Genomic DNA, 23,746 nt, shown 5'->3' on the forward strand with positions numbered 1-23,746 from the left:
TGTGTCATATTGCTCTTTCTTTCATATATGTCTTTCTAACTTTATGAACGCAGATGTCAGACCACCTGGATTCTTCACCCAGGTTTAGCCTTTCTAGGCATGTGATCTTCCACACATTGCTAACATCTACTTAATGAGATATAGTGAATGACAGAAATTTAGTTCAGTGTTAGCACGCCCCAAAGACTCAATAACTTTTTGGCTGCTAGGATTACCTGGTAATCTGTTAAGCTTTAACCCAGTGGTCCCCACATATTGTTGGGAGCTTTTTTTTTTTTTTTTTTCAGTTGTGGAGCTTGACCTCTGGGTGCTGTCTCTGAGCTCTTCAACTCAAGGCAAAAGCTCTACCATTTCCAGTTTTATGGTGGTTAATTGGAGATAAGAGTCTTACGGACATTCCTGCCTGGACTGGCTTTGAAACATAGTCCTCAGATCTCAGCTCCTGAGTAGCTAGGATTACAGGTGTGAGCCATCAGCACCGGGCTAGGGAGAATTTTTAAATATATAATCTTTTTTTTTTTGGGTTCAGTTGTGGGGTCTGAACTCTGGGCCTGGGCGCTGACCCTCAGCTCTTCAGCTCAAGGCTAGAACTCTACCACTTGAGCCACAACACCACTTTCGGCTTTTTTTTTCTGCTTATGTGGTGCCTCAAGCATGCAAGGCAAGCAAGCGCTCTACCACTGAACCACCTTCCCAGCCCCCTAAACATACAGTCTTATAAATAAAAACAGCAAAGAAAAATACAGGTATGTATGTATTGACCCTGTGCCTCACAATGATAAAGTGAAAATATCTTCAAATGCAAACTAAACCCAAGCATACTAAACCTAGAGGAAAAGAAGCCATGTAAAGGTGTTAAGAACACTGTACCCAAAACAGATTACCATAGACTTGACTTAACAAGAATAGCAGAATGATCCCCTGGTACCCAGGGTTTGCTCACTGGTTGACCCATACATGACTCAGAAAAGTCCATCTGCATTGTAGGGAAATCAGCTCTTCCATCCATTCTTCCTGCCTGTTTCTGTAGCAATGATTTAACCCAGAGTGGGCTGCTTGTAGACTACTGTTTTGAAAGCAGAGAGGAAGTATCAAATGTTTACAAAACAGCCAACCGTTATTTTAGGACTGTTCACACTTACCAACTTAGGGAAATCTGTACCATTTCTGAGAAGCATTGGAGTACTGATTTTTCTAAAGAAAAATGGATACAGAGAATTTAACATGATCATCTGAAGTCATACAGTCTTTCCTATGGAGTCAGTGTTGTTCTCTCTCAGGCAGAGTGATTTCCCAACTAGTCATGGTGACAGATGTAAAGATATCCGGAATTTCATCATTTTGTCTTTGCCAATGGAGAAGGTGGGGGTGAAGTGGCCAGTGACACCAAACCTGAGCTGAAGGTGCAATGGAAGTTGAGTGATTTTAGCTGAGTGTGGGAAGGGGTCAGGCAGATAGAAAAGAGTGAGGGGACCATATCTTCTCTCATTGCTCTGTAATGCAGACTGGGCACATTCTAGATAACTATTGTCTAGACAAAGAAATGATGGGAAAGTGGGTTTTCAAAACATCTTAGGATTTTTCGTTATTTTTTGTACTTTTTTTCCTGCCAGTCCTAGGACTTGAACTCAGGGCCTGGGCAGTGTCTCTTCTCCTCTTTTGCTCAAGGCTAGCACTCTACCACTTGAGCCACAGGGCCACTTTGGGCTTTTCCTGTTTATGTGGTGCTGAGGAATCAAACTCAGGGCTTCGTGTATGCTAGGCAAGCACTCTACCACTAAGTCATATTCTCAGCCCTTTTTTGTACTTAACTATATTTTTGTAATAAATAAGCCTCAACTTCTGTGATACATTTTGTTTTCCTAAAAATCTTCCAAAAAAGATGTGCCAATATAGCATGCTGTAAACTTCAAGTCTGGACAAACTCGGAACCAACAAAAAAACACATCAGCTGTCATCTCTCTAAAATGTGTAGCCTGAGCTCATTTCTTTTGATTACTCTGAATATACAATTTGAAACATGACCAGGTCATCAGAAAGTCACTGTGAATCAGTTACTCTTTGAAAAGCATGCCATCATCATCGCTCTTGAATTATTTAGTTAACTATGCAAATTGCTGTGAAAATACTAAGACTTAGATGTGGTCACAGCCTTCAAGGAGTTTTTCAGTGTAAAGGACACCACCCATGATGGTGGCAAGTGAGGAACTGAGTGACTAATGCAGTCCACCTGCATACCAATGAGAACCTGAGTAAAGGTCTGCTCGATTTCACCTTCAGAAACTGATTAAAGGCTCTAGAATGCTTGTCTGTGACCTTTACTGTGGAAAATGCCCCTGTAATGCTCAGGCTACTCCGTACAGTTTTACAAAGACCGGTTAATGAATGGAAACTGGCTTATGCTTAGTTAAAAACAAAACTAGCTGTGGTGGTTCACGCCTGTCATCCTGGCTACTCAGGAGGCTGAGATCTGAGAATCACAGTTAAAAGCCAACCCAGGCAGGAAAGTCCATGGAGACTCTTTTACCACCCAGTGAACCACCAGGAAACCGGAAGTGGCTCAAAGTGGTAGAATGCTAACCTGGAGCGAAGAAGAGGTCAGGGACAGCGCCTAGGCCCTGAGTTCAAGCCCCATGACCGACCAACAAAAACAACAACTGGACTGTAAAAGGCAGTCAGTGTGAAAGCATCCACTCTGGAGCCCTGTCTTAATGTCGTGGGAGCTTCCCAGTTCCCACACAATAATCATGGGTCTTTGAAATTTCAGAGTATTCCCCAAGAAAAGGAGTCTCACAAGACGGGGCGGGGGCTTGCACTCAAGGCCTTGAGGGCGCCCCACTTCCTGTGCTCAAGGCTAGCTAGCGCTCTACGTCTGGTTTTCTGTTGGAATCACACGGACTTTCCTGCCCGGGCTGGCTTTGAACCTGGATCCTCAGATCCCGGCTTCCTGAGCAGCTAGGATGACAGGCGTGAGCCACCAGCGCCCGGCTAAAATTCCGTTTTATTGACAGACCTAGGGAGCCCAGCGCGTGGACTTCCCCGCTTAGCCAAATGGCAGCTTCCGCTCCGTCCACCTTCCAAGCAAGATCCGGGGGTCACAGTGTGAGAGGGCGACGCTCAGGCCCGCTTCCGCATTTGCCTACAGTTCTTTCCCTTTCTGGGCGTTTCCGGCCCTCCCCCGCGCCTCTCCCTCCGACTACCGGAAGCTGCCGAGGCGGAAGCCACAACTCTGAGTCAGTCTCCCCACGGCCGAGGTCGAAGGCGCAAAGTCTCGCGATGCGTCTTAAAACCCACCGCGAAAAAGGGCTGGAAAAGATCTTCACTGCCCCCGCCCCAGTGCTTACGTCACCCGCCGGCGCTCGTTGGCGTGCTCACACACGCGCGCGCGCCTGCGCACTCGCCCCACCTCCGTTTCCCCCCCCCCCCCCTTGCCCCAGCGCGCGCGGGCTTCTCTGTAGCCAGTCGCGCGTGGGCTGAGGGCCCCGGGCGGGCGGTGCGAAGAGTTTGTTTGCTCGGAGGTTGTGTGTTGTGTGAGTGCGTGTGTCTTAAATCTCGGGACAGCTCGGGGTTCCCTGCCTTTCTTGGGAGGGCACACCCCCGACGTGAGGTGAAATGGGCTGTCCGGTGAGCTGCTAGGGGGAAAGCGTAGGAAGGTTGGGCGGGGGGAGGGCGGGAGGGGGGGCGGCCATGAACTCGCCCGTGGACCCTGGCGCTCGGCAGGCGCTGAGGAAGAAGCCGCCGGAGCGGACGCCTGAGGTGAGAAACCCCGGGAGGACCCGGAGGGAGTGTGGGGCGGGGTGGGGGGGGGAGAGGGTGACCCCCGACGTGCGGCCCGGGCTGGGTCCGGAACCCGCCGGCGGCTGTCGCGGGCTTCGCGGGAGCTGGCACCTGCCGGGTCCGCGGGGCGCGGGGCGCGGGCGGCTGGGCGGCCCCCGTTCCTGCCGGCGTTTGCCCGCACCGGCCCGAGTTAGGCCAGAATGTGAACTCGGGAAGTTTGTCCGAGTAGACATGGTCAGTCGTGTCAAAGGTAACTGACCCCGTACTGGAGTTTAGAACAACTCCCCCCCCCCAAAAAAAAAAAAAGATTAAGAAAGAAGTTTTCCAGTCCCTTCACAGCTCTCGCCTGCAGTCTGCAGTGCCTCGTGCTCCTCCTCTTCGGGTCCTCCCATACTGTCAGTTGAGTGGAAAGCTTACAGGACTTGATGATTGGATACCAGTTTCTTTTTTCCCCGTAGCTGTAATAGCACCAGCTGTTTTCGTTTGCCTAAAACAGTGTGTTTTCAGGCAGATAACAAAAACCTGTTAAGTCAATTGGAGTCTCCTTTACAGAGTATTCGGAGGTTTTTGTTTTGTTTTTGTGTCAGTCTTGGGGCCTGAACGCTGACCCTCAAGCGCTCTACCTTTTGAGCCACAGCGCCACTTCCGGCTTTTTCTGCTTATGTGGTGCTGAGGAATCGAACCCAGGGCCTCATGCATGCAAGGGAAGCGCTCTACCACTGAGCCACCTTCCCAGCCCCTACTTGGAGTTTTTGGAGAGGCGATTTGCTAGAGAAGTTTCCTGGTAAAGTTTCTACATCCAGTTGTGTGTTTCCTAAACCAAGATAAAATGCAACGCCAGGGTGAATGGGTTGTCTTATTTTAAATTACAGTAATTGATATAGTTCTCTCTGTCACTTGAGTTTCAGTTTTACAGTGCTTCATTTACTTAAGTTTCAGGAACTTTGGGCCCAACTTTTGGGACATGACATTTTTTTTTTAAGCTATCACCAAAGCTATAATAGGTCAAAATTTGTTATTGGAGGTCCTGAACTGTGCATTGAGCTAGGCAAAATTTACCACTTTTCTCTTTGCAGTTGTAATCTCATGTGTCTTAAATTTCCCAGTGATGACTTGGAGTTACTGCGAGCCAAGTGAAAGCAATCAATTTGAAAAGTAGAATTCCCCCAGAGTTTTTATATCATTAGGTAATTTGCAAGGTTTATGATGTAGACTGCTGGTTTTACTTTTAAACATTACTTAGGCTAAATGAGTGAATTAATGGCAAATCCTACTTTTTATGGCATAATTACCTAGTTTGAAATTGATATTTTAAAGCTAAACTGTGCAGTTATAGTTGCTAGTAGTGCGTGCTGTGGTAAGTACTGTGTCTTGTTTTACTGGAAGAGCAGCGTCGTGCAAGGGAATACTAAACAGCTGGCTACATACATAGTTCATTAAATAGAGCTCTTTCATCTAGCAGCAAAACATGTTAACTGCTTCATTCATTGGCTTTGCTTTTGAATGAGTTTAGAATTTGTGGCAAAGTGTCTGATATACGAAAATGAAAATCTGAATCCTAGTGATGATTATTTCTGGTAAATAATTTGATGGAATTCTCACAACTTTCTGCTTGCAGAAGATCCTTAGTAGTTCTGTGCACTTGAAAAAAATTGTTATGTAATTGTACAAAGCCAATGACTTTTAAAGGTCTGTTAAAAATACCTAAGCTCTGTACTTACCGAGAACCTACCTATTGAAGGTACTATTCTGTGTACTAGGACGTACTAGTAAATAAAATAAGTTCTAGTGGTTCTGACAGTCTATTGGATTGACAAGCAGATGATAAATAAGTTAAATAACATTGTGTGGGGGGGGGGAGGGGGGTAATTGATGTTTGATTTTAGAACCTCACACTGGTTGGGCTGGTGTTCTAATGCTTGAACCAGTTCACCAGCCCTAGTGTGATGTTTCTGATATTTGGATCTGATTGAATTTCTTAGAATTTATTTCCCACTACCTACATATAGATGAACACTATAAGCTATTGCTAATCGCTTTTGGGAAGTAAAAGAGTAGCTGTTTGCCATGCCAAAAGAACAGGTTAAAGAGGAAGTTAGATGAATTTAGATTACTCTAAGCATTTGAAGATGTACTTAGGGTTGTGTGGGGGGAAGGATTTAAGAAGCAGGGAGGTTTATAGTAGATACAAAGGATGAACATACAACATTTGTCTAAATTGGTATATGTTACTTTGTGAAAGTAAGATTCTTCCTGGACTATTTAAAGATAATAGGGAAACTACCAGATAGTTTTGTTTAAAGAAGTACATGCAGTAATTCAGGTGTCCTGGTTACAGTATCAGCAACTGATGGGATAATGAGATAGTAAAGAGGTAAAATGAGCCCAGCCTGGTCAGTGATTGGGAAGGGAGGGTCTGCTCTCCACTAAACTATTTTAACTTTGAAATTGAGTATAAAACATATTTAATAAAGTCTGCATACTTTTAAGTATACAGATAGATTACCTCTTGCAAATGTATTTAACTGCATAGATCCCAGTGCAGATTATAGAATATTACCAATGCTCCAGAAATTTAGCCTTTCTTTCTCTGTCAGTATCCTTTCCCAAGGGAAACTACTTTTCTGCTTCTATCACTATAGATTTGTTCTTCATGGTTTTGAATTTCATTTGAGTGGAATTGTGTGTATTCCTTCTGAGAGCCATGAGGATTGTAAGGCATCTTTGCATTTTGCCTCTGGACTGGACTTTGAATCTCCTTTCCAGGAGCTTTCCTAAGTCTTAATCTGCACATCCTTTAGCTCCTGACTTACTTTGGCCTACTTTTTGTATTGTCTACCTCACTCTGTGTAGACCTAATCTTGGAATAAGATGCTGCATTTGTCCTACATGCACTGTAGTAGGGCCAGGGCAAAGTCTATGGTAGAGTTGTCATGTCGTTTTCTTGGATTTGGTGTCAGAACAAAACAGTAATCACACGAGTTTTAGGTTTTTGAATTGTATAAATAATAGTATGTTCTTAAGATTGATCAAGGAGCAGAGTATTAGTGGATTCAGTTTTGAAGAGTTTGCAAGTCTCCCACAGGGAATGCTCAGTAAGCATTTGGAGCTTCATGCCATACCAGACTATGGGTATGAATTTGAGAGTCTGCAGTATATGAGTTATAGGTGAAATCTTGAGTGTGGTGGGAATGCCCATGGTGAAAATGCAAAGTGAGAATGTAAAAGGGCCAAGGATAGATCTCTGGTGTGCTCTAATATGAAAAGGATGGGAGGTGGGCACTGGCGGTTCACACAGGCCTGCAATCCTAGCCAGTCAGGAGGCTGAGATCTGAGAATTGCCCTTCAAAGCCAGCCTGAGCAGCCAAATCCAAGACACTTATCTCCAATTTATCAGCAAAAAGACAGGAAGTGGAGGTGTGGCTCAAACACTAAAACTACAGCCTTGAGGAAAAAAAGCTTCAGGGAAGGCCTGAGGCACTGAGGTGAAGGCCTGTTACACGGAAAGAAAAAAAAAAGAGGAATGAAAGATTATTTTGGAGATTAGGAGAACAGAAGAGTGCTATTATGGGAAGGCAGTTCAGAAAGAAGTCACTATTCACTAATGTCAGTTTCTGTGGGCAACTCCAGAAAAGTGAAGACTTTGTAAATACTTGGTACTGCCCTTGTCAGAATGATTTCAGCAATGGATTGAACAAAGAATAAGTAAGACACCGGAAAGTTCAGACAACAATTATGCCATTTATGAGCTGTATACCATTTATGAGTTTGGTTCTGTTAGGAAGAGGAAAAATACAAGGTGCTCTGTGATCCTCTGCCTGATACGTGTGCCTTACCACTCCCCACCTTCAAATACATTCATATGTCAAGTTACCAGACTCCGTAAGTGGCAGGGGTTCTATACGTTAAATTTCCTAGTAACCGTCTTAGTTTGTGTATGGCAACTAACACTTGCATGATGACACAACTTGCAAACGATAGCATTTCTGAGAACATGTCCCTTGAGTGACGTACAACTATATTTGTAAATATGCTAACACACTTTTTCTCAGCTAGGCCATATATATGGAAAATAACACCCAGGCTTACTTTCAATGCCCATGTTCACCTTTCACTTCTTAAATTAGAACCTGTACCTGTTGGAATGCTTTAATCAGCTTTAATATTTATAGATAGCTCAGTCATTTTGATTGAATGTTTCCCATTGTGCCACGTTCTCTCCTGTCTGCTTCCTATCAAATGGGAATTGTACAGTGTATTTTTATAAGCCCTGGAGATTGGGGGTTGAGAGGGTTTGTTAGATATAGGGGTCTCACTATGTAGTCCAGGCTGGTCTTATTATACCTAGACTGGCTTTGAATCTGCCGTCCTCCTGCTTTAGCCTCCCGAGTTCTGGGATTGCATGTGAGTGCCACCAGTCACCACACCCCTTGAGCCTTGGAATTTTTACTTAGAAAAGCAGAGCTCACATCTGGTGTCCAGTACTGAGAATTTGAATGACCCTAGGAAAATCCCTAAAAACAAAATGACTTTTTTGTGATTGTCTTGTGAGTAAATGAGATACTATATGTAAAGCATTAGCAGTGTGCCTTCAAAATGATACTCAGTGAACATTAGCCATGTGTATTTACTTGCTGTTTCCTTGCTGTCTGGATCATTGTCCTCTTAGCAAATTCTGGCTGTGCAGTAAAATCTTGTCCCTAGTACTGCTCTGTAGATTTGGGTCTCCTTCCTTCCTTTTCCATCCCTCTGTGTTTCCAGGATACCTTTTCACCTCCTACCACAGTGCTTACTGTGCTATACTTGCTGTTATTGCCCTTATCTCCCAGTGTGTGCCGCGTATTTACAGAGTAAATGACTTCACAGAGAAAACCAACGTGGGGAAGCACACTCGTTACTGCCTGTCTACTGCTTGAAGTGCTGGGGGGAAAAGAATTGAAGCTTGCAAATCTTGCTATTTCCTCTTATTAGAAGTTGCATAAAATAAATCATACACTGCTTTAGCTGTCAGCTCTCGAGAGACAATTCAGATGAAGGAAGCTTAAGTTTTATTTTGGAACAGGAACTAGTGTATAGCTTCAAAACAATGCAGAAAACAGAGATATAAATGTCAGTTTTCACTTTTATATTTTTTCACCAGATAAGTTAAAACTTCTGCTGGGAAAAATTTCATGCTCAAATAGGTGCTTATATAATGCCTATTAAAATCAGAGATAAATTTTTAAAAGAACAATGTCTTATTTTCAAACCAACAGAGGACAGCTAGGACTGAAAAAAACCAGTAAAGTTTAGTATTTTTGTAATCATTAGTCTGTGAGAATTTAAAATAATAGTCTTTGACTGTAAACATGTAGATGTTTCATTTGTTTCTGAACCGGCAGAAGGGTACCATTGTACTTGGAGTCATTTTTGAGTGAGTCACTGCATGTCCCTGAGGGTGGCAGAACAAAGATTCTGTTGTGTGTTTCCACAGCAAATGTACATTCAGAGGGTTCCTTGGAAAGCAAAAAACAATGTTTTTATGCTTCTAGGCCCTTGGGCCCTCATTGTAAACACAACTGGATGTACAAGGGAATGTTATCAAAAAACTTTTTTTTTTAAGTACCTTGTTCTACATGAATTGGAAATCTCCAGTGTGAGGCAAAGCTGTGGTTATCTGGGAGTTTTGACACCAAGTGGTTCTGTTTCTAAGAGGCTGAAGAACTTTCCCTCAGAGCCCCCAAAGAGGAAGAGCTATTAGTGTCCTGGCCTTGAAAGGTTAGAGCTCTACAAATTGTGTTTGCCACTTGTTTTTACCTTGGACTGGCCTCAGTAAACTAAAGGGTGGCTGTAAATAAAAGCAGGATGAACTACTTTGTTGAAAATTCTAAAGCTGGGTGCTGGTGGCTCACGAATGTAATCCTAGCTACTCAAGAGGCCGAGATCCGAGGATTGTGGTTTGAAGCCAACCCAGGCAATAAAGTCCATGAGACTCTTTATCTCCAGTAAACTGCCCAGAAAAAGCCAAAAGTGGTGCTGTGGCTCAAGCAGTAGAGCACTAGCCTTGAGTTAAAAGAGGCTTGGGGACAGCGCCTCAGCCCTGAGTTCAAGCCCCAGGACTGGCACAAGAAAGAAGGGAAAGAGAGAGAGGAGGGGAGGGAGGGAGGGAATTCTCTGTTGTGGAGAAATAAGCAGTGTTTGATGTTAGTGTTCATCTAAAAGTGAGACACATTGCTCATTACTTTTCTGTAAACTTTGGCAAATGGAGGGCCTTGGGACTTTGGCATGTGGCAGGGTCATTGGGTAGGACACTTCTTAGTATATAGTGAAAATGGCAGGTATTTGTGAACATAGCACTTTCAGCAGTACTATAGTTGTGTGTGTGTTGGTGGTGACGGGAAGCATGTCAGTTCATACAGATTCAGAAATGAACCCTGGAGACAGAAAAAGTCTTGCTTAAGGCCACATGACTCATCTGACTTCCTTAGTCCAGTAAAACAACCCTGCTGGCCTTCCCTTCTTCAGAACAGTGCACTTTAGGCTACCTGTTGAACTTTGAACTTTTGATACTATTTGACATGGCTGCATTTTCCCCCTACAAATACATATCTGTTTAGTCATGTCTTACATGTGCTCTATGATATTGGTCTCTGAGTAGCCACAAGTTTCACATCTGTAGATTCAACTAACCATGGATTGGAAATTCTTTGGGAAGAGACTGGGTACGTAACTCAGTGGTGAAATGCTTATCTGTCATGTGTGCTACTCCCTCCCCCCAAGGTTTGAAAATATTCAAGGGGAAAATTGTGTCTGTACCAAACATATTCTCCTCATGTCCTCATTCCTTCCAACCGTACGTACAGTGTAACAGTGAGTTATATAACTGTGTGTGTGTGTCTGTCTGTCTCTGTCAGTCAGTCAGTCAGTCGTGGGGCTTGAACTCTGGGCCTGGGCGCTGTTCCTCAGCTCTTCATCTCAAGGCTAGAACTCTACCACTGGAGCCATAGCGCCAATTCCGGTTTTCTGAGTGGTTTGTTGGAGATAAGAGTTTCATGGACACTCCTGCCCAAGTTGGTTTTGAACCACAATCCTCAGGTCTCAACCTCCTGAGTAGCTAGGATTACAGGTGTGAGCCACCATTGCCCAGCCTAGTTATATAACATTTTTATGGTGGTATAGGTAATATCCCAAATACTTTAAATCATCACTGATTTTTTAAAAAAAATATGAGCTTGATAAATGATTTCTCTCTCTCTCTCTTTTTTTTTTTTTTTGATCGTGGGGCTTGAACTCTGGGCTTGGGCGCTGTCCTTGTGCTCTTCAGCTCAAGTTGAGCATTCTACCGCTTGAGCCACAGCACCACTTCCGGTTTTCTAGTGGTTTAATGGAGATAAGAGTCTCATGGACTTTCCTGCCCTGGCTAGCTTTGAACCATGATCCTCAGATCTCAGCCTCTTGAGCAGCTAGGATTACAGGCATGAGTCACTGGCTCCCAGCTCTGATAAATGATTTCTTAATAGCATTATGTATTTTTGCTTTTGGATCTTTAAGTTTTTAAATCAGAGATAATTTAAAGTATTTGGGAGAAGCTGGCCATGTCTGTAGTCCCATTTACTCAGGAGATGGAGGAGAAAGGATTACTTAAGCACAGCAGCTCAAGACCAGATTGGGCAACATAGTGAGATTCCCCCTGCCATCTCAAAGTATATGGGGTAGATTAAAGGCAAGTACTGCACATTTACACATTTTGTATAAGAAACTTGAGCATCCATGAATTTTTATATCCAGCCCCAAGGATTTTGAGGTTCAATTGTGTAATTTAAGATAACTCATGTTAATTTAATAGAAGTTTTTTTTTTTTTTTTGTTAGTCATAGGGCCTAAACTGTAGGCCTGGGCACTGTCCCTCAATTCTTTAGCTCAAGGCTAATGTTCTACCACTTGAGCCACAGTGCCACTTCCGGCTTTTTCTGTTTATGTGGTGCTTAGAAATCGAAGCCAGGGCCTCATGCATGCGAGGCAAGCACTCTACCATTGAACCACCTTCCCTTAATAGAAGTTTTTAATTCTCAAGTTTTATGTAGAAAGAAAATATATGCTAGTGGCTTACACATGTAATCCTAGTTACTCAGAAGGCTGAGATCTGAGGATCAGCGTTCAAAGCCATCCCAGGCAGAAAAGTCCATGAGACTTGTCTTCAATTAATCACCAGAAAACTGGAAATGGAGCTGTGGCTCAAAGTAATACAGCCCTAGCCTTGAACAAAAAAGAGCTTAGGGACAGCCAACAAGCCCTGAGTTCATGCCCCATGACCAACAAAAAGAAAAGAAAATATATGTGCTTGATAAATGATTTCTTTTTTGTCGGTTGTGGGTCTTGAACTTTGGGCCTGGGTGCTGTTTGTGAGCTATTCAGCTCAAGGCAAGTGCTCTACCACTTGAGCCACAGTGCCATTTCTGGTTTCCTGGTGATTAACTGGAGATAAGAGTCTCATGGACTTACCTGTCCAGCTTTGAACCATGATCATCAGATCTCAGCCTCCTGAGTAGCTAAGATTACAGGCCTGAGCCACCAGCTCCCGGCTGATAAATGATTTCTTAATAACATTATGTATTTGTTTTCTGGATGTGTGTGTGTGTACGCATGTGTGCATGCATGTGTGCGTGTGTGTGTGTACGCGTGCACGCGCTGGCACTGGGGTTTGAACTCAGGCTCTTTTCATTCACAGCTAGGGCTCTGTCAGTTGAGGTATACCTCCAGTCTGCTCTTTACTGGTTAATTGGAGTGAGTTGTTTGGATTTGTCTCCCTAGGCTGGCTTTGAACTGAAATTCTCAGAACTCAGTCTACTGAGTAGCTAAGCTAAGATTATAGGTGTGAGCCTCCTGTAACCAGAGTATTTTGTTTTATAACTTTGTTTTCAGGTAGAACAGGTAGCTGGTTTTAATTTAGCTTCTTAAGAATATTCAGTTAATATAGAAAGATTTCATCACAGTAAGTTTTGTTTTTTTGTGTTTTGTTTAATAGAAGTTGGGAGTGTTACAGGCCTGGGGTGTGGATTATTTATGGACTCATCAGACAACTCTATGAAGCACACCGAATACATGGGTTTTTGTGTTTGTTTTTTTTTTTTGGAAGAAGACTTACAAATGCTTTGTAGTAAATAATTTTTAAGCACTTGTTTTTAGTGCCAGAAATAAGAGATGAAATGCATTGTTTTCATCAAGTTTTGATATAGACAAGTTGCAGACATTTACAATAAGCACCATAATATACTGTGATAATTATAAGTAGCAAGTATTGAAGAGTTTGTAGGAAGCCTGTTGGAGGAGAAAAATAATGGGTAGCAGATACCATTGGAATTGTTTGTGGAAAGAGAATCCTTTTGGGATTTTTGAGATATGTAAAAAATTAGATGAAGAAGAGGTGTGTCTCTTGAAAAAATAACATTTTTGTTCAAAGGCCACAAAATGAGCACAGTATGTACATACGGGTCACCTGGGCAGTTAGAACATTGGGCTAACTATCTAGATCATGAAGGACTGGGTTCTCTTTTCTTTTTTTTTTTTTTCTTTTTTGGGTCTGGTCGTGGGGCTTGAACTCTGGGCTGGGCGCTGTCCCTCAGCTCTTCAGCTCAAGGCTAGTGCTCTACCACTTGAGCCACAGCACCACTTCTGGCTTTTTATCTTTTTGCTTATGTGGTGCTAAGGAATCAAACCCAGGGCCTCAGGCATGCAAGGCAAGCGCTCTACCACTGAGCCACCTTCCCAGCCCTGGGTTCTCTTTTCATTAAGCAGTTTGGAATTGGCTTTCAGGAAGCTCACTCTGGCAGCCATGAAAAGAATGGTCTATATGGGACCAGAAGGGTGTATTTACTTACCACTGAGAAATGATGATTTCCTAAACTGGACTGATGAAGGTGCTAAACACTGTCACCTAAATCAAAGAACTGATCATGGAATTCTTTGGATATGTTGTGCTTGAGATTAGTCAGCCAGGTATACAGCGTTCTCCAGCAGCATCTCCTGATCCTTCTCTTTTTCTTCTGTTCTCCACTATCAGATTCTGCCTGAATCATCTATCATTTGACTGCCACGCTGATAATTTTCTGATTCTCTATTCCTTCTACATTTACTGTTGTGTGTGTGTTTTTTTCTTCCTGTAAAAGAGCTTTCCAGTTGTCATCGTGTTTCCTCCTCTTTCATCACATGAATTCACGGATTATTCTTTTATATTCACGGTTGTCATTCTTTATTTATTTATTTATTTTTTTGTCGGTCGTGGGGCTTGAACTCTGGGCCTGGGCGCTGTCCCTCAGCTCTTCAGCTCAAGGCGAGTGCTCTACCACTTGAGCTACAGCGCCACTTCCGGTTTTCTGGTGGTTTATTGGAGATAGGAGTCTCATGGTCTCTCCTGCCCAGGCTGGCTTTGAAACTCGATCCTCAGATCTCAGCCTCCTGAGCAGCTAGGATTACAGGCCTGAGCCACCAGCGCCCGGCACGGTTGTCATTCTGATTGTTAAATTGTCCCAAATTTAGCCGGTGGAAGCATTGTGAAGTCAGCTTTCATGTGCATTTCACATGGGTTCACTAGTCTTTTCAGTACTTTTTGCTCTATTGCATAAAAAGATGTTCCAAATTTACAATTTCTTTACTACTGAAATCAGCTCTTTGTTCAAGAAACTTGTTTCTATTTCTTTAGTCAGTTGTGGGGTCTGAAATCTGGGCCTGGGCGCTGTCCCTCAGCTCTTCAGCTCAAGGCTAGTACCATGGCGCTACTTCTGGCTTTTTCTGCTCTTTAATATTTTAGCTCTTTAATCTTATTAAACATTTAAAATTTTGTATCCAAAGGAAGTTATGTTCTCATTCTCATTGTACAAATAATTTGTTTTGTGCTTTATTTTGACACATAAAATTGTGTATGATATAGTCATATTTTTGAATAATAGAATTCAAGTTTGTTTTTTAATTTGTGTTCTGATTCTGAGGCTTGACTCAGGGCCTAAGCACTGTCTCTGAGCTTCTTTTTGTTCTAAGTTAACGTTTTACCACTTGAACCACAGCTCCACTTCAGCTTTTTTGGTAATTTAGTGGAGGGTAGAGTCTCATGGGCTTTCCTGCCTGGGCTGGCTTCCAACTGCAATCCTCAGCCTCTTGAGAATTAGAGTTGTGAGCCACCTGCTAGCTGGACTTTTTTTAACGAATACCCAAAAACTGCATTATCCAGACTGAAGATTTGGCTCACATCTTGCCTGCCTAGGGAGCAGGCAAACCCAGAAACACCAAATAAGTGGTATATATTTATGGGGTACCATGTAGTGTTTTAACATGGCCATTATGTAATATTCAAAGGGGTAATTTCTCTCTTCATGTTTCTTTATGGTGAAAACATTCACAATGCTTTCTTATAGCTCTTGAAATAAAAAAAAGATACTATCATCTATACTTAACCTACTGTGCAACAGCACACCAGCCCATCTTATATCTAATTCTAAGTTAGTGCCTATTATCAGTGTTTCCCAGACCCCTCCCTCCCTCTCAGTGTCCACACCTCTGCTATCCACCGTTGTACTCCCAGCTTCACAGACCAACTTCTTTAGATTGTTGTTGTGATACTTGTAGTGATGTCCTCGTGGTCTTGGCTTATTTTGCTTAACATAATGAGCTCCAGTCCCAGCCATATTGTTGAAAATGGAACATTCCCACACTTTTTAGGGCTGAATAGTTACAGTGTTATGTATCTGTCACAGTTTGTACAATCATTTGATAGAAACTTACACTGTTTCTATTTCTTGGCTGTTGTGAATATAGCATTTCAATTAATGTGGAAGTACACATGTTGAGCAGATTGATTTCATTTATTTTAGGTACATACCCAGTAGTGGGATTACTGGACCATGTAGTCATTCTTGTTTTAGTTCTCTGAGAAGTCACTATATTCTCCATAAAGACTGTACGGAGTTCCATTTCTACTACAGCATGTGAGGTTTGCTTTCCTTCACCATGTCCTGTCAGCACTTTTGGTCCTTTGTGTTTCTGATAGTTGCCAGTCTCCTTGGAGTGAGGTGGTATCTCATTTGTGGTTTTGATTTGTAGTTCCCTGGTGGCTAGTGATACTGAACATGTTTTTCACAGTCCTGTTTCCATTTGTATGCCTTCTTTTGGAAAATATCAATTTTAGGTCTGTTGTTTATTTATTGTATTGCTGTTGGGCTCTGTGAATTCCTTACATATTCTGCATATATCAAATGTATAGTTGAGAAATATTTTTTGTAAGTTGGCTCTTTACTCTTTCCTTTGGTGTGCAAAAGATTTTAAATTTATGATCCCATTTGTCTATTTTTGCTTCTGTTTCCTGTTCTTTGACATCTTATTCAAAAAGTTCTTGGCCATTTCAATGTCCTCAAATAGTTGTCTTTTCTTGTTTCATTTCTAGTTTCATGACTTATTTAGAAGCTCCCCCCCCCCCCCCCCCAGTATTGAAGTTTGAATTAAGGGCTTTAAGCCTCCTAGCCAATCACCCACTGGTAAAACCTGCTTCGATTTCTTTTTGCTCTGGCTATTTTTGAGAGATAGGGTCTCAGATTGTTTTGGCCAGGATTGCTTAGAGCATAATTTATTTATATCTCTCCCATAGCTGGGAAAACAGGTGTGCATGACCACATGTAAGTTTTTCTGTTGAGATGGGGGGTCTCATGAACTTTTTTTTGCCCAGGTTTGCCTGGAATTGTGACCAGTCCATATAGCTGGTATGACAGAAACATGGTACTGTACTCCTCTATTGGTTGAGATGGGGATCTCATGAGCCTGGGCTAACGCCAACCCCAGTCCTGCCCATCTTTGCCTTCCAAGTAGCTAGAATAAGAGATGTGAGCCACCACAGGTGGCATATTTAAGTCTTTATACCATTTTGGTTGATTTTCCTAACTACTATTGGTGGGGTCTAGTTTAATTCTTCTGCATCTGGACATCCAGTTTTCCTTACATTATTTACTGAAAACTGTTCCTTTTCCAGTGCCTATTCTTAGCATGTTTGCTGAAAATCAGCTAAAGATACATGAGTTTATTTTCAGGCTTTTTATTCTATTACTCGGGTATCTGTGTTTGATGTTATGATACTTATTTTGCGTGGATTTTTGTTGTTGTTGTTGTTTGATATTTTATTTTGATGTAACCCAGTCTATGCTATCCTGGAATTTATCATCTTCCTGCCTCAGCTTCCCAACTATTGGGATTATAGTGTTTGCCACCATTCATGCCTGTTTTTTTTTTTTTTTTTTTGTCTGTTGTGGGGCTTGAACTCTGGGCCAGGGAGTTGTCCCTCAGCTCTTCAGTTCAAGGCAAGCACTCTACTACTTGACCGACAGCACCACTTCTGGTTTTCTGGTGGTTTATTGGAGATAAGAGTTTCACGGACTTTCCTGCCTGGGCTGGCTTTGAACCGTGATCCTCAGATCTCAGCCTCCTGAGTAGCTAGGATTACAGGTGTGAGCCACCACTGCCCAGCTCATTCATGTCTGTTTTGATGGCCACTGCCATGTAACTTGATTACTGTATAGCTTTCTAAGTATGTTTGAAGTCAGGTGCCATCCTGAAACAGGACAAGAATACCCTTGCTGATCCTGTGTATTACTTTGTGTGTTCATTTCATCTCATCTTCATTTATTCTTTCCTTGGATTTCTTATTTTCCAGTTCTTTTAGATGATAGTGATAGATTGAGATCTTCCTACTTTTTTTTGTCAGGGAGGGCTGTCAGTCAAGGGGCTTGACCTTGGGGCATGGGTGCTGTCCCTGAGCTCCTTTTGTTCAAAGCTAGTGCTCTACCAGTTTGAGCTACAGCATCATTTCCCTTCTTGCTTTTTTGGTGAAGACAATGATTGCTATAAATGTCTCTCTTATCTCATAGGTGTTGGTATGTTGTGACTCCATTATCATTTGTTTCAAGAAATGTTAGAGATAGGTGCCAGTGGCTAATCCTAGCTCCTCCAGAGGCTGTTACCTGAGGATTGTGGTTCAGAGCCAGCCTAGTTAGGAGAGTCTGTAAGATTTCGATCTCTAACCACCAAAAAGCCAGAAGTAGAAATGTGCCTCAAGAGGTAGAATGCTAGCTTTGCGTGAAAGCACTCAGGGAGGTAAATGAAGGAAGGGGTTATGTTGTCCGAAAAGAAATGCAATCATTGAATTGTGAAACTGTAATCCCTCTGTACAACACCTTCAAAGCAATAAAATTATATTTAATATAAGTTAAAAAGAAAAATAAATGATTAAAAAAACGCACACCAAACGCTGAAGGACAGTGCTCAGGCCCTGAGTTTCAAGCCCCAGGACTAGCACCAAAAATAAATAAGCTTAAGTAGAAATATATATTCAAAAGAATCATTAACCTCTCATAGTGCAGAAGTCTGAATTTAATATTCCATTTAACAAAATGCAATTGGAAGTTCACAGACTGTTTCTACACGTGCTGAAGGTCTGGATTGCTTGGAAGGTACAGAAAGAGTTGTTCTGTGGTCAGTGGCAACCGTCTTGCCACCTGTTTACCCACCTTCACTCACAGCTGCCTCACTGAGAGAGTGTGGCTGCCGCACGTTAGAAAGTACAGTCACATCTGTTAACGACAGGGACGTGTTTTGAGAAATACGTTCTTAGGCAATTTTGTGGTTGTGTGAACACCACAGAGAGTACTTACACAAACCACTTGCTCTTGATAGAGTGGACAGATGTAGCAAACTGGTATGAAAGTATTCCTAGTGTAAGGTGACATAGTTAACCTTTTTTTATTATACAGGTTATGTATTGAGGGGTTACAGTTAAATCAGTCAGGCAAAGAGCATGTTTCTTTTTGGACAGTGTCTCCCCTTCCCTTACAATATTTTTCACAGTGAGCACTGTGTGTGTGTGTCTCTGTCTATCCGTCTGTGTGCACATGTGTTCACACTTGCACTAGGCGTTGAACCCCAAGGCCTTATGCTGGGCAGACACTCTGTCTGAGGCATATCTCCAGGCCATAAACTTAACAATATAATGTAAGGAGAAGTGAACTTTAAAATACCAATAAAAAGCATAGTATACATACCTCAATTGGTAAGAGTCATTTTCATTGTATCTGCTATACTTTTATATAGATGGCAGCACACTGGGTGTGTTTATTCTAGAATCATTGCAAATATAGCGCTAATGTATTGCACCACAACACTGCTACAGCTGTAAGGTAATCAAGCCCTAGGAATCTTTCATCTCATTATCATCTTACAGGCTCTCATTGTATATGCGGTCAGTTGTGGACTGAGATGTTATATAGTACATGGCTGTTCTGAGTCATCACCACCCCCTTACCTTTCTTACTGCTCAGGCGAAACCCATTATTTTGTTCTTAATCTTTGCCTGATGTTTGTTCTAATATCCCTGTATAATTTCCTCAGGGCTTTATGATTATAGTTACAGAAACAGATGTTACTTATCTGGGATATCATCACACCCTAAATGGTTATTTTCTATCTTCCTCATGACTTCCCTTTTTTGGGCTCCACAAAGTAGTTTCCCAGTATTTTCTCCCTAAATTATTAGTTTTCCCCTTGGGTCCCCTGTTTAAATTTGTGACTACCAAGACTTTCAGTCTCTGTCTCTGCCAGGGTTCTTTCTTTTCCTTTCTCTTTTTTGGAGTGGCTGAGAAGGCTTTTAATAGATTTTATTGATTTAAAACACATCAAGAACCTTATATAATGCAGTATCTCAAGCCTGTCTCACAAGCAATTTGAACAAAAGTCTGAAGAAGCCCCTTTCTAAGCCTAATATTACATTGTCAACAGCTCTTTGCTGTCCTGTATATATTGAATGCCACACCCACTCCACATTAAATAAGAGAAAGAATCAGATTGTTACTACAAATATCCTTTGCTCTAGGAGGGTTTTTTTTTTTTTTAATTATGTTTTTAAAAATTTTGTGCTGGTTCTAGGGCTTGAACTCAGGGTCTGAGTGCCATTCCTGAGCTATTTGGCTCAAGGGTAGCCCTCTACCACTTGAGCTACAGCTCTACGTCTGGCTTTTTTAGTGGTTAAGTGAAGGTAAGAGACTTTCCCACTTGGGCTGGCTTAGAACTACAGTCCTCAGATCTCAACCTCCTGAATAGATAGCCGTTGCCCAGCTAGAAAGGTGTTTTGTTTGGCCTTCTTTTGAAGACAGCATTGAAAAGCATAGGATTTACTAGTGATAATTTCCAGTCTTCAAATCTAGAGCAACACAGTCTACTTATACAGAAATGTCTTTCAAACTGTAGTGCATAGGAGCCTCTGGTAGGACTTATTAAACCACTGATTTTGGTGCCACATTCCCAGAAATTTGCAGGTAGGACCTGAGAATTTGCGTTTTTTTTTTTTTTCCTTTTATGCTAAGTTCCCTAGTGTTGATGATGCTGGTTCAGGCTTACAAGTGTTGTTACTTGTATTCAACAAAATTGAATTCTGTTAAAAGGATTTTTGGGGAGCTGCAGAGTAGCTTGGAGTACTGAAGAAACAGTCTTGGGCTGTGCAACCATGGCCCATTCCTTTTTTGTCACTATAATCTGTTGTAGTTACTATAGCACTGTATAGTGATTCCCACAGCTTACAGTACTGGCCATCTGTGCTACGTGCTGCATATGTTGCCAGACTTTACTACTATCACTAGCTGCCAAAGTAGAGTTCTGTGTAGTGCTTGTTTCTTGGTATTACTAGCTGTTGCTGCTTCCTCCTTCTTTCTTCCTTCTGTCTTTTTTGCTGGTATTCAAGTTTAAACTTGGTTCCCCATACATGCTCAGTTTGTGTGCCCAGTCAGCTGATAGTCTTTATCACTTGAGCCTCTAGACAGACTACTTGCTGGCTATTTTGGAGATGGAATCTCGCAGACTTTTCTACTCAGGCTGGCTTTGAACTACAGTCCTTTGGGTTTTGGCCTCCTATGCACCTTAGATTACAAGTGTGAGACACTGCCACCAGGCTGGTATCATTAGCCTCAGATTCAAAGTTCAACAGTGATTTATCTGATGGGTAGTAAATACTTGGATAATTTGTCCATGATTTAGTCATACAGGAGGCTTAAAAAAACAAAGTCTGTCCAGATGATGGCTCAGACCTGTAATTCTGAGAGATTGGGGGATTGTGGCTTAATACCAGCCCAGTTATAAAAGTATATAAAACTTCATCTAAATCCATGGCTGAGCATAGTGTTGTGTGCCTTTCATCCCAGTGACAAAGGGAAGCACAACTAGGATTGTAGTGCAGGCCAGTCTGGCATAAAGCAAAACTTTATCTTGAAAATACCCAATGCAAGGAAAATGGTAGGATGCCTGTTTAGCAAGTGGGAGACTCTTGATTCAAAACCACCAAAAAAACAGAAAGAAAAAGTAATGGCAAAGAAAGGGAAAGAAAAGGAAGGAAAAGTGGGTGTTTTCAGTTTCCATGTGGGAGATAGATCTTTACCAGAACTTATATGGCTTATCTTAATTGGTAGATATTTTTTATCATATATTTCAAAGATTTTGTGAAGTACTGTCTGAAGGCTGAATTAGCCTACCGTTATTTTGTTAATAAATTAGCATGGGGGTGGAAGTGGTACTGGGGCTTGAATTTAGGGCCTCATATTCCCAGTTGTTGGGGGTTTTTTTGCTCACAGCTGCTAATCTACCACTTGAATTATACCTCTACTTCTTGCTTTTTTGATAGTTAATTGGAGGTAAGAATCTTATAAACTTTTGTGCCTAGGCTAGCTTTGCACCTTATGACTCAGATCTCATTCCCCAGAGTAGCTAGGATTAGAAACATGAGCCGCTAGTGCCTAGCTTAATAAAATTTTATAGAGACATAATCACAGGCATTCATTTACTTATTATCTGTTGTCATGCTACAAATGCAGAGTTAAATAGTTGTCAGAAAAACAACATGTTTCACAAAATTTAGACAACTTTCCATCTCGTCATTTATAATTGGTCAACTCTGGATAGGAATAATGCAGATATTTTAATTAGTATGTGGTCATGTTATGAATTTTGTGGGGAAAGGGACTTCATGTTCACATGGCCAGGATGTCCATCTGCAGTAAGGAGATTTCTGGTGAATAACTAGATGAACTTTCAGATACTTGAAGAGATTCTAGGACCTTGAGTGGTAAACTTTATCCTTTTCAGGCAGAGAAATAAAACAAGTGAAACTAAGGTCACCCTCAGACTTGTGTGTGATAGTTTCACCCAGACTTTAAAACTGGGAAGTTACTTTCTAGTTCTTTGCCAGGTATTGAGTGGCATTCTTAATGATGAACTGAAGATATTCTCTCACATGAAAATGAAAATAGAAGAAATTGTATGGCATATGTTTAGTTGAGAATCTCGGAAAATTATAGTGATCTTTAATGCTAGCCTACTCTCAGCTAGTAGGTCCAGTTATGGAAGTTCTGCACTCCACAAGGCCACTTCCAGTTTTCTCCTAGTTAATTGGCGGTGAGTCTCACAGACTTTACTGCCCAGGCTGGCTTTGAACTGTGATCCTCAGATCTCAGCCTCCTGAGTAACTAGGATGACAGGCGTGAGCCACTGGCACCTGGCTCCAGGGGCTTTTGCTGAATTAAAATAGCATTTGCTTGAAGGAGCCAGCCAAGTTATTGTCTGGGTTGAACATCATAATGTATATGTCATTTACACAAGTGTTATTGTTTCATCACCATTATTCTTTCTGCCAAATTTGTGGTCTGTATATAAGTACATTTGGGATGGAGTTTTGCTTATCCAAAAACTATGTAGAAACATGGCACAGAAGATAGGAAAGTGGAATAGTAATTTTTGTGCCAGTGTATATCAAATCATAGAGGAATTTTTTTTTTAAAGAGCAGTGTGCCATGAAGAAAAATATTCTCCAAGGAGAGCATGTCCCTAAAAGAAAAAGAAGCAGCTATTCCAATGCAGCTCAAGACTCAAACTATAGCTCATGGCCTTGAAAGTCCATGAGCTCTTGCAGACTATTTTCTTGCAGTTACTCATTATCTATCCCTTCAAAACACTTAAGATGTTGAATTTTCTTTATAGTTTTTCCCATTTTAAAAATTAGCAGTTTTGGGGCTGGGAAGGTGGCTCAGTGGTAGAGCGCATGCCTTGCATACCAGAGGCCCTGGGTTCGATTCCTAAGCACCACATAAAGCAAAAAGAAAAAAAAAAAGCCAGAAGTGGTACTGTGGCTCAAGTGGTAGAGCGCTAGCCTTGAGCTGAAGAGCTGAGGGACAGCGCCCAGGCCCAGAGTTCAGGCCCCATGACCGGACCCAAAAAAAAGAAATTAGCAGTTTTCTTTTTTCTTGTTCTTTTTTAATACTGCACTTTGCATTATGCTGTATATTTATGTTTGCATCACTTCTGTTACTAAAGTATAGAAAGAGAATTCTAATTCATTATATATATGCAAACTTGGTTTCATGAAATGCATTACCACAACATTGATTCATGTAAAAGTAGTGTACATGTGCGTGGAAATGTTGAAAACAGTAAATAGAGCTTTTGTTTTGTTTTTGGATTTCTGAATTTATAAAGTGTAAAATTTCCCAAGATCTTCACTTTCTGAAGTATACTTACTTATGTTATGGTAACCCCTCACAGTTTTGTGTACATCAGAGTGGTGTTTTGTTTTTCTTTTTCACAGTACTAGAATTTGAACTCAAAGCTCCAAAGCTTGCTTAGGCAAATGCTCTGCCATTTGAGCCATGCTTCCAGTTCTTTTTTTTTTTTTTTTTTTTTTTATTGTAAAGCTACTATACAGAGGGTCACAGTTACATGAGTGAGGTTATGAGTACACTTCCTCTTGAACATTGTTACCCCCTCCATTGTTTTCCCCCTACCATCCCCTCCCTCCCTCCCTTCCCCGAGGTTCTTTTTTTTTTTTTTTTTTTGATTGTGATTAAATGATTACATAATTTCAAAGTCACAAGTTCATTCTAACTTCCCTGGAGCAAATTGTCTACCACAGTCTGTAATATATA

At 41.7% G+C, this 23,746-nt stretch overlaps 1 protein-coding gene across 7 annotated transcripts in view; it reads left to right on the top strand.

The window, feature by feature from the left end:
* Positions 1-3,428: 3,428 nt before the first annotated feature.
* Positions 3,429-23,746, top strand: part of Rapgef6 (Rap guanine nucleotide exchange factor 6) — a 156,278-nt gene continuing 135,960 nt past the window's right edge. For all 7 annotated transcript variants that reach the window (XM_042688796.1, XM_042688800.1, XM_042688797.1 and 4 more), the window contains exon 1: positions 3,429-3,756. In XM_042688796.1, the coding sequence (XP_042544730.1) occupies positions 3,688-3,756 (69 nt within the window). In that variant the 5' untranslated portion in view covers positions 3,429-3,687. The remainder of the gene's footprint in view (positions 3,757-23,746) is intronic.

The sequence above is a fragment of the Dipodomys spectabilis genome, unplaced genomic scaffold, assembly GCF_019054845.1.
Source record: "Dipodomys spectabilis isolate Male_0828 unplaced genomic scaffold, ASM1905484v1 ptg000119l, whole genome shotgun sequence".
In the NCBI taxonomy this organism is placed as follows: Eukaryota; Metazoa; Chordata; class Mammalia; order Rodentia; family Heteromyidae; genus Dipodomys; species Dipodomys spectabilis.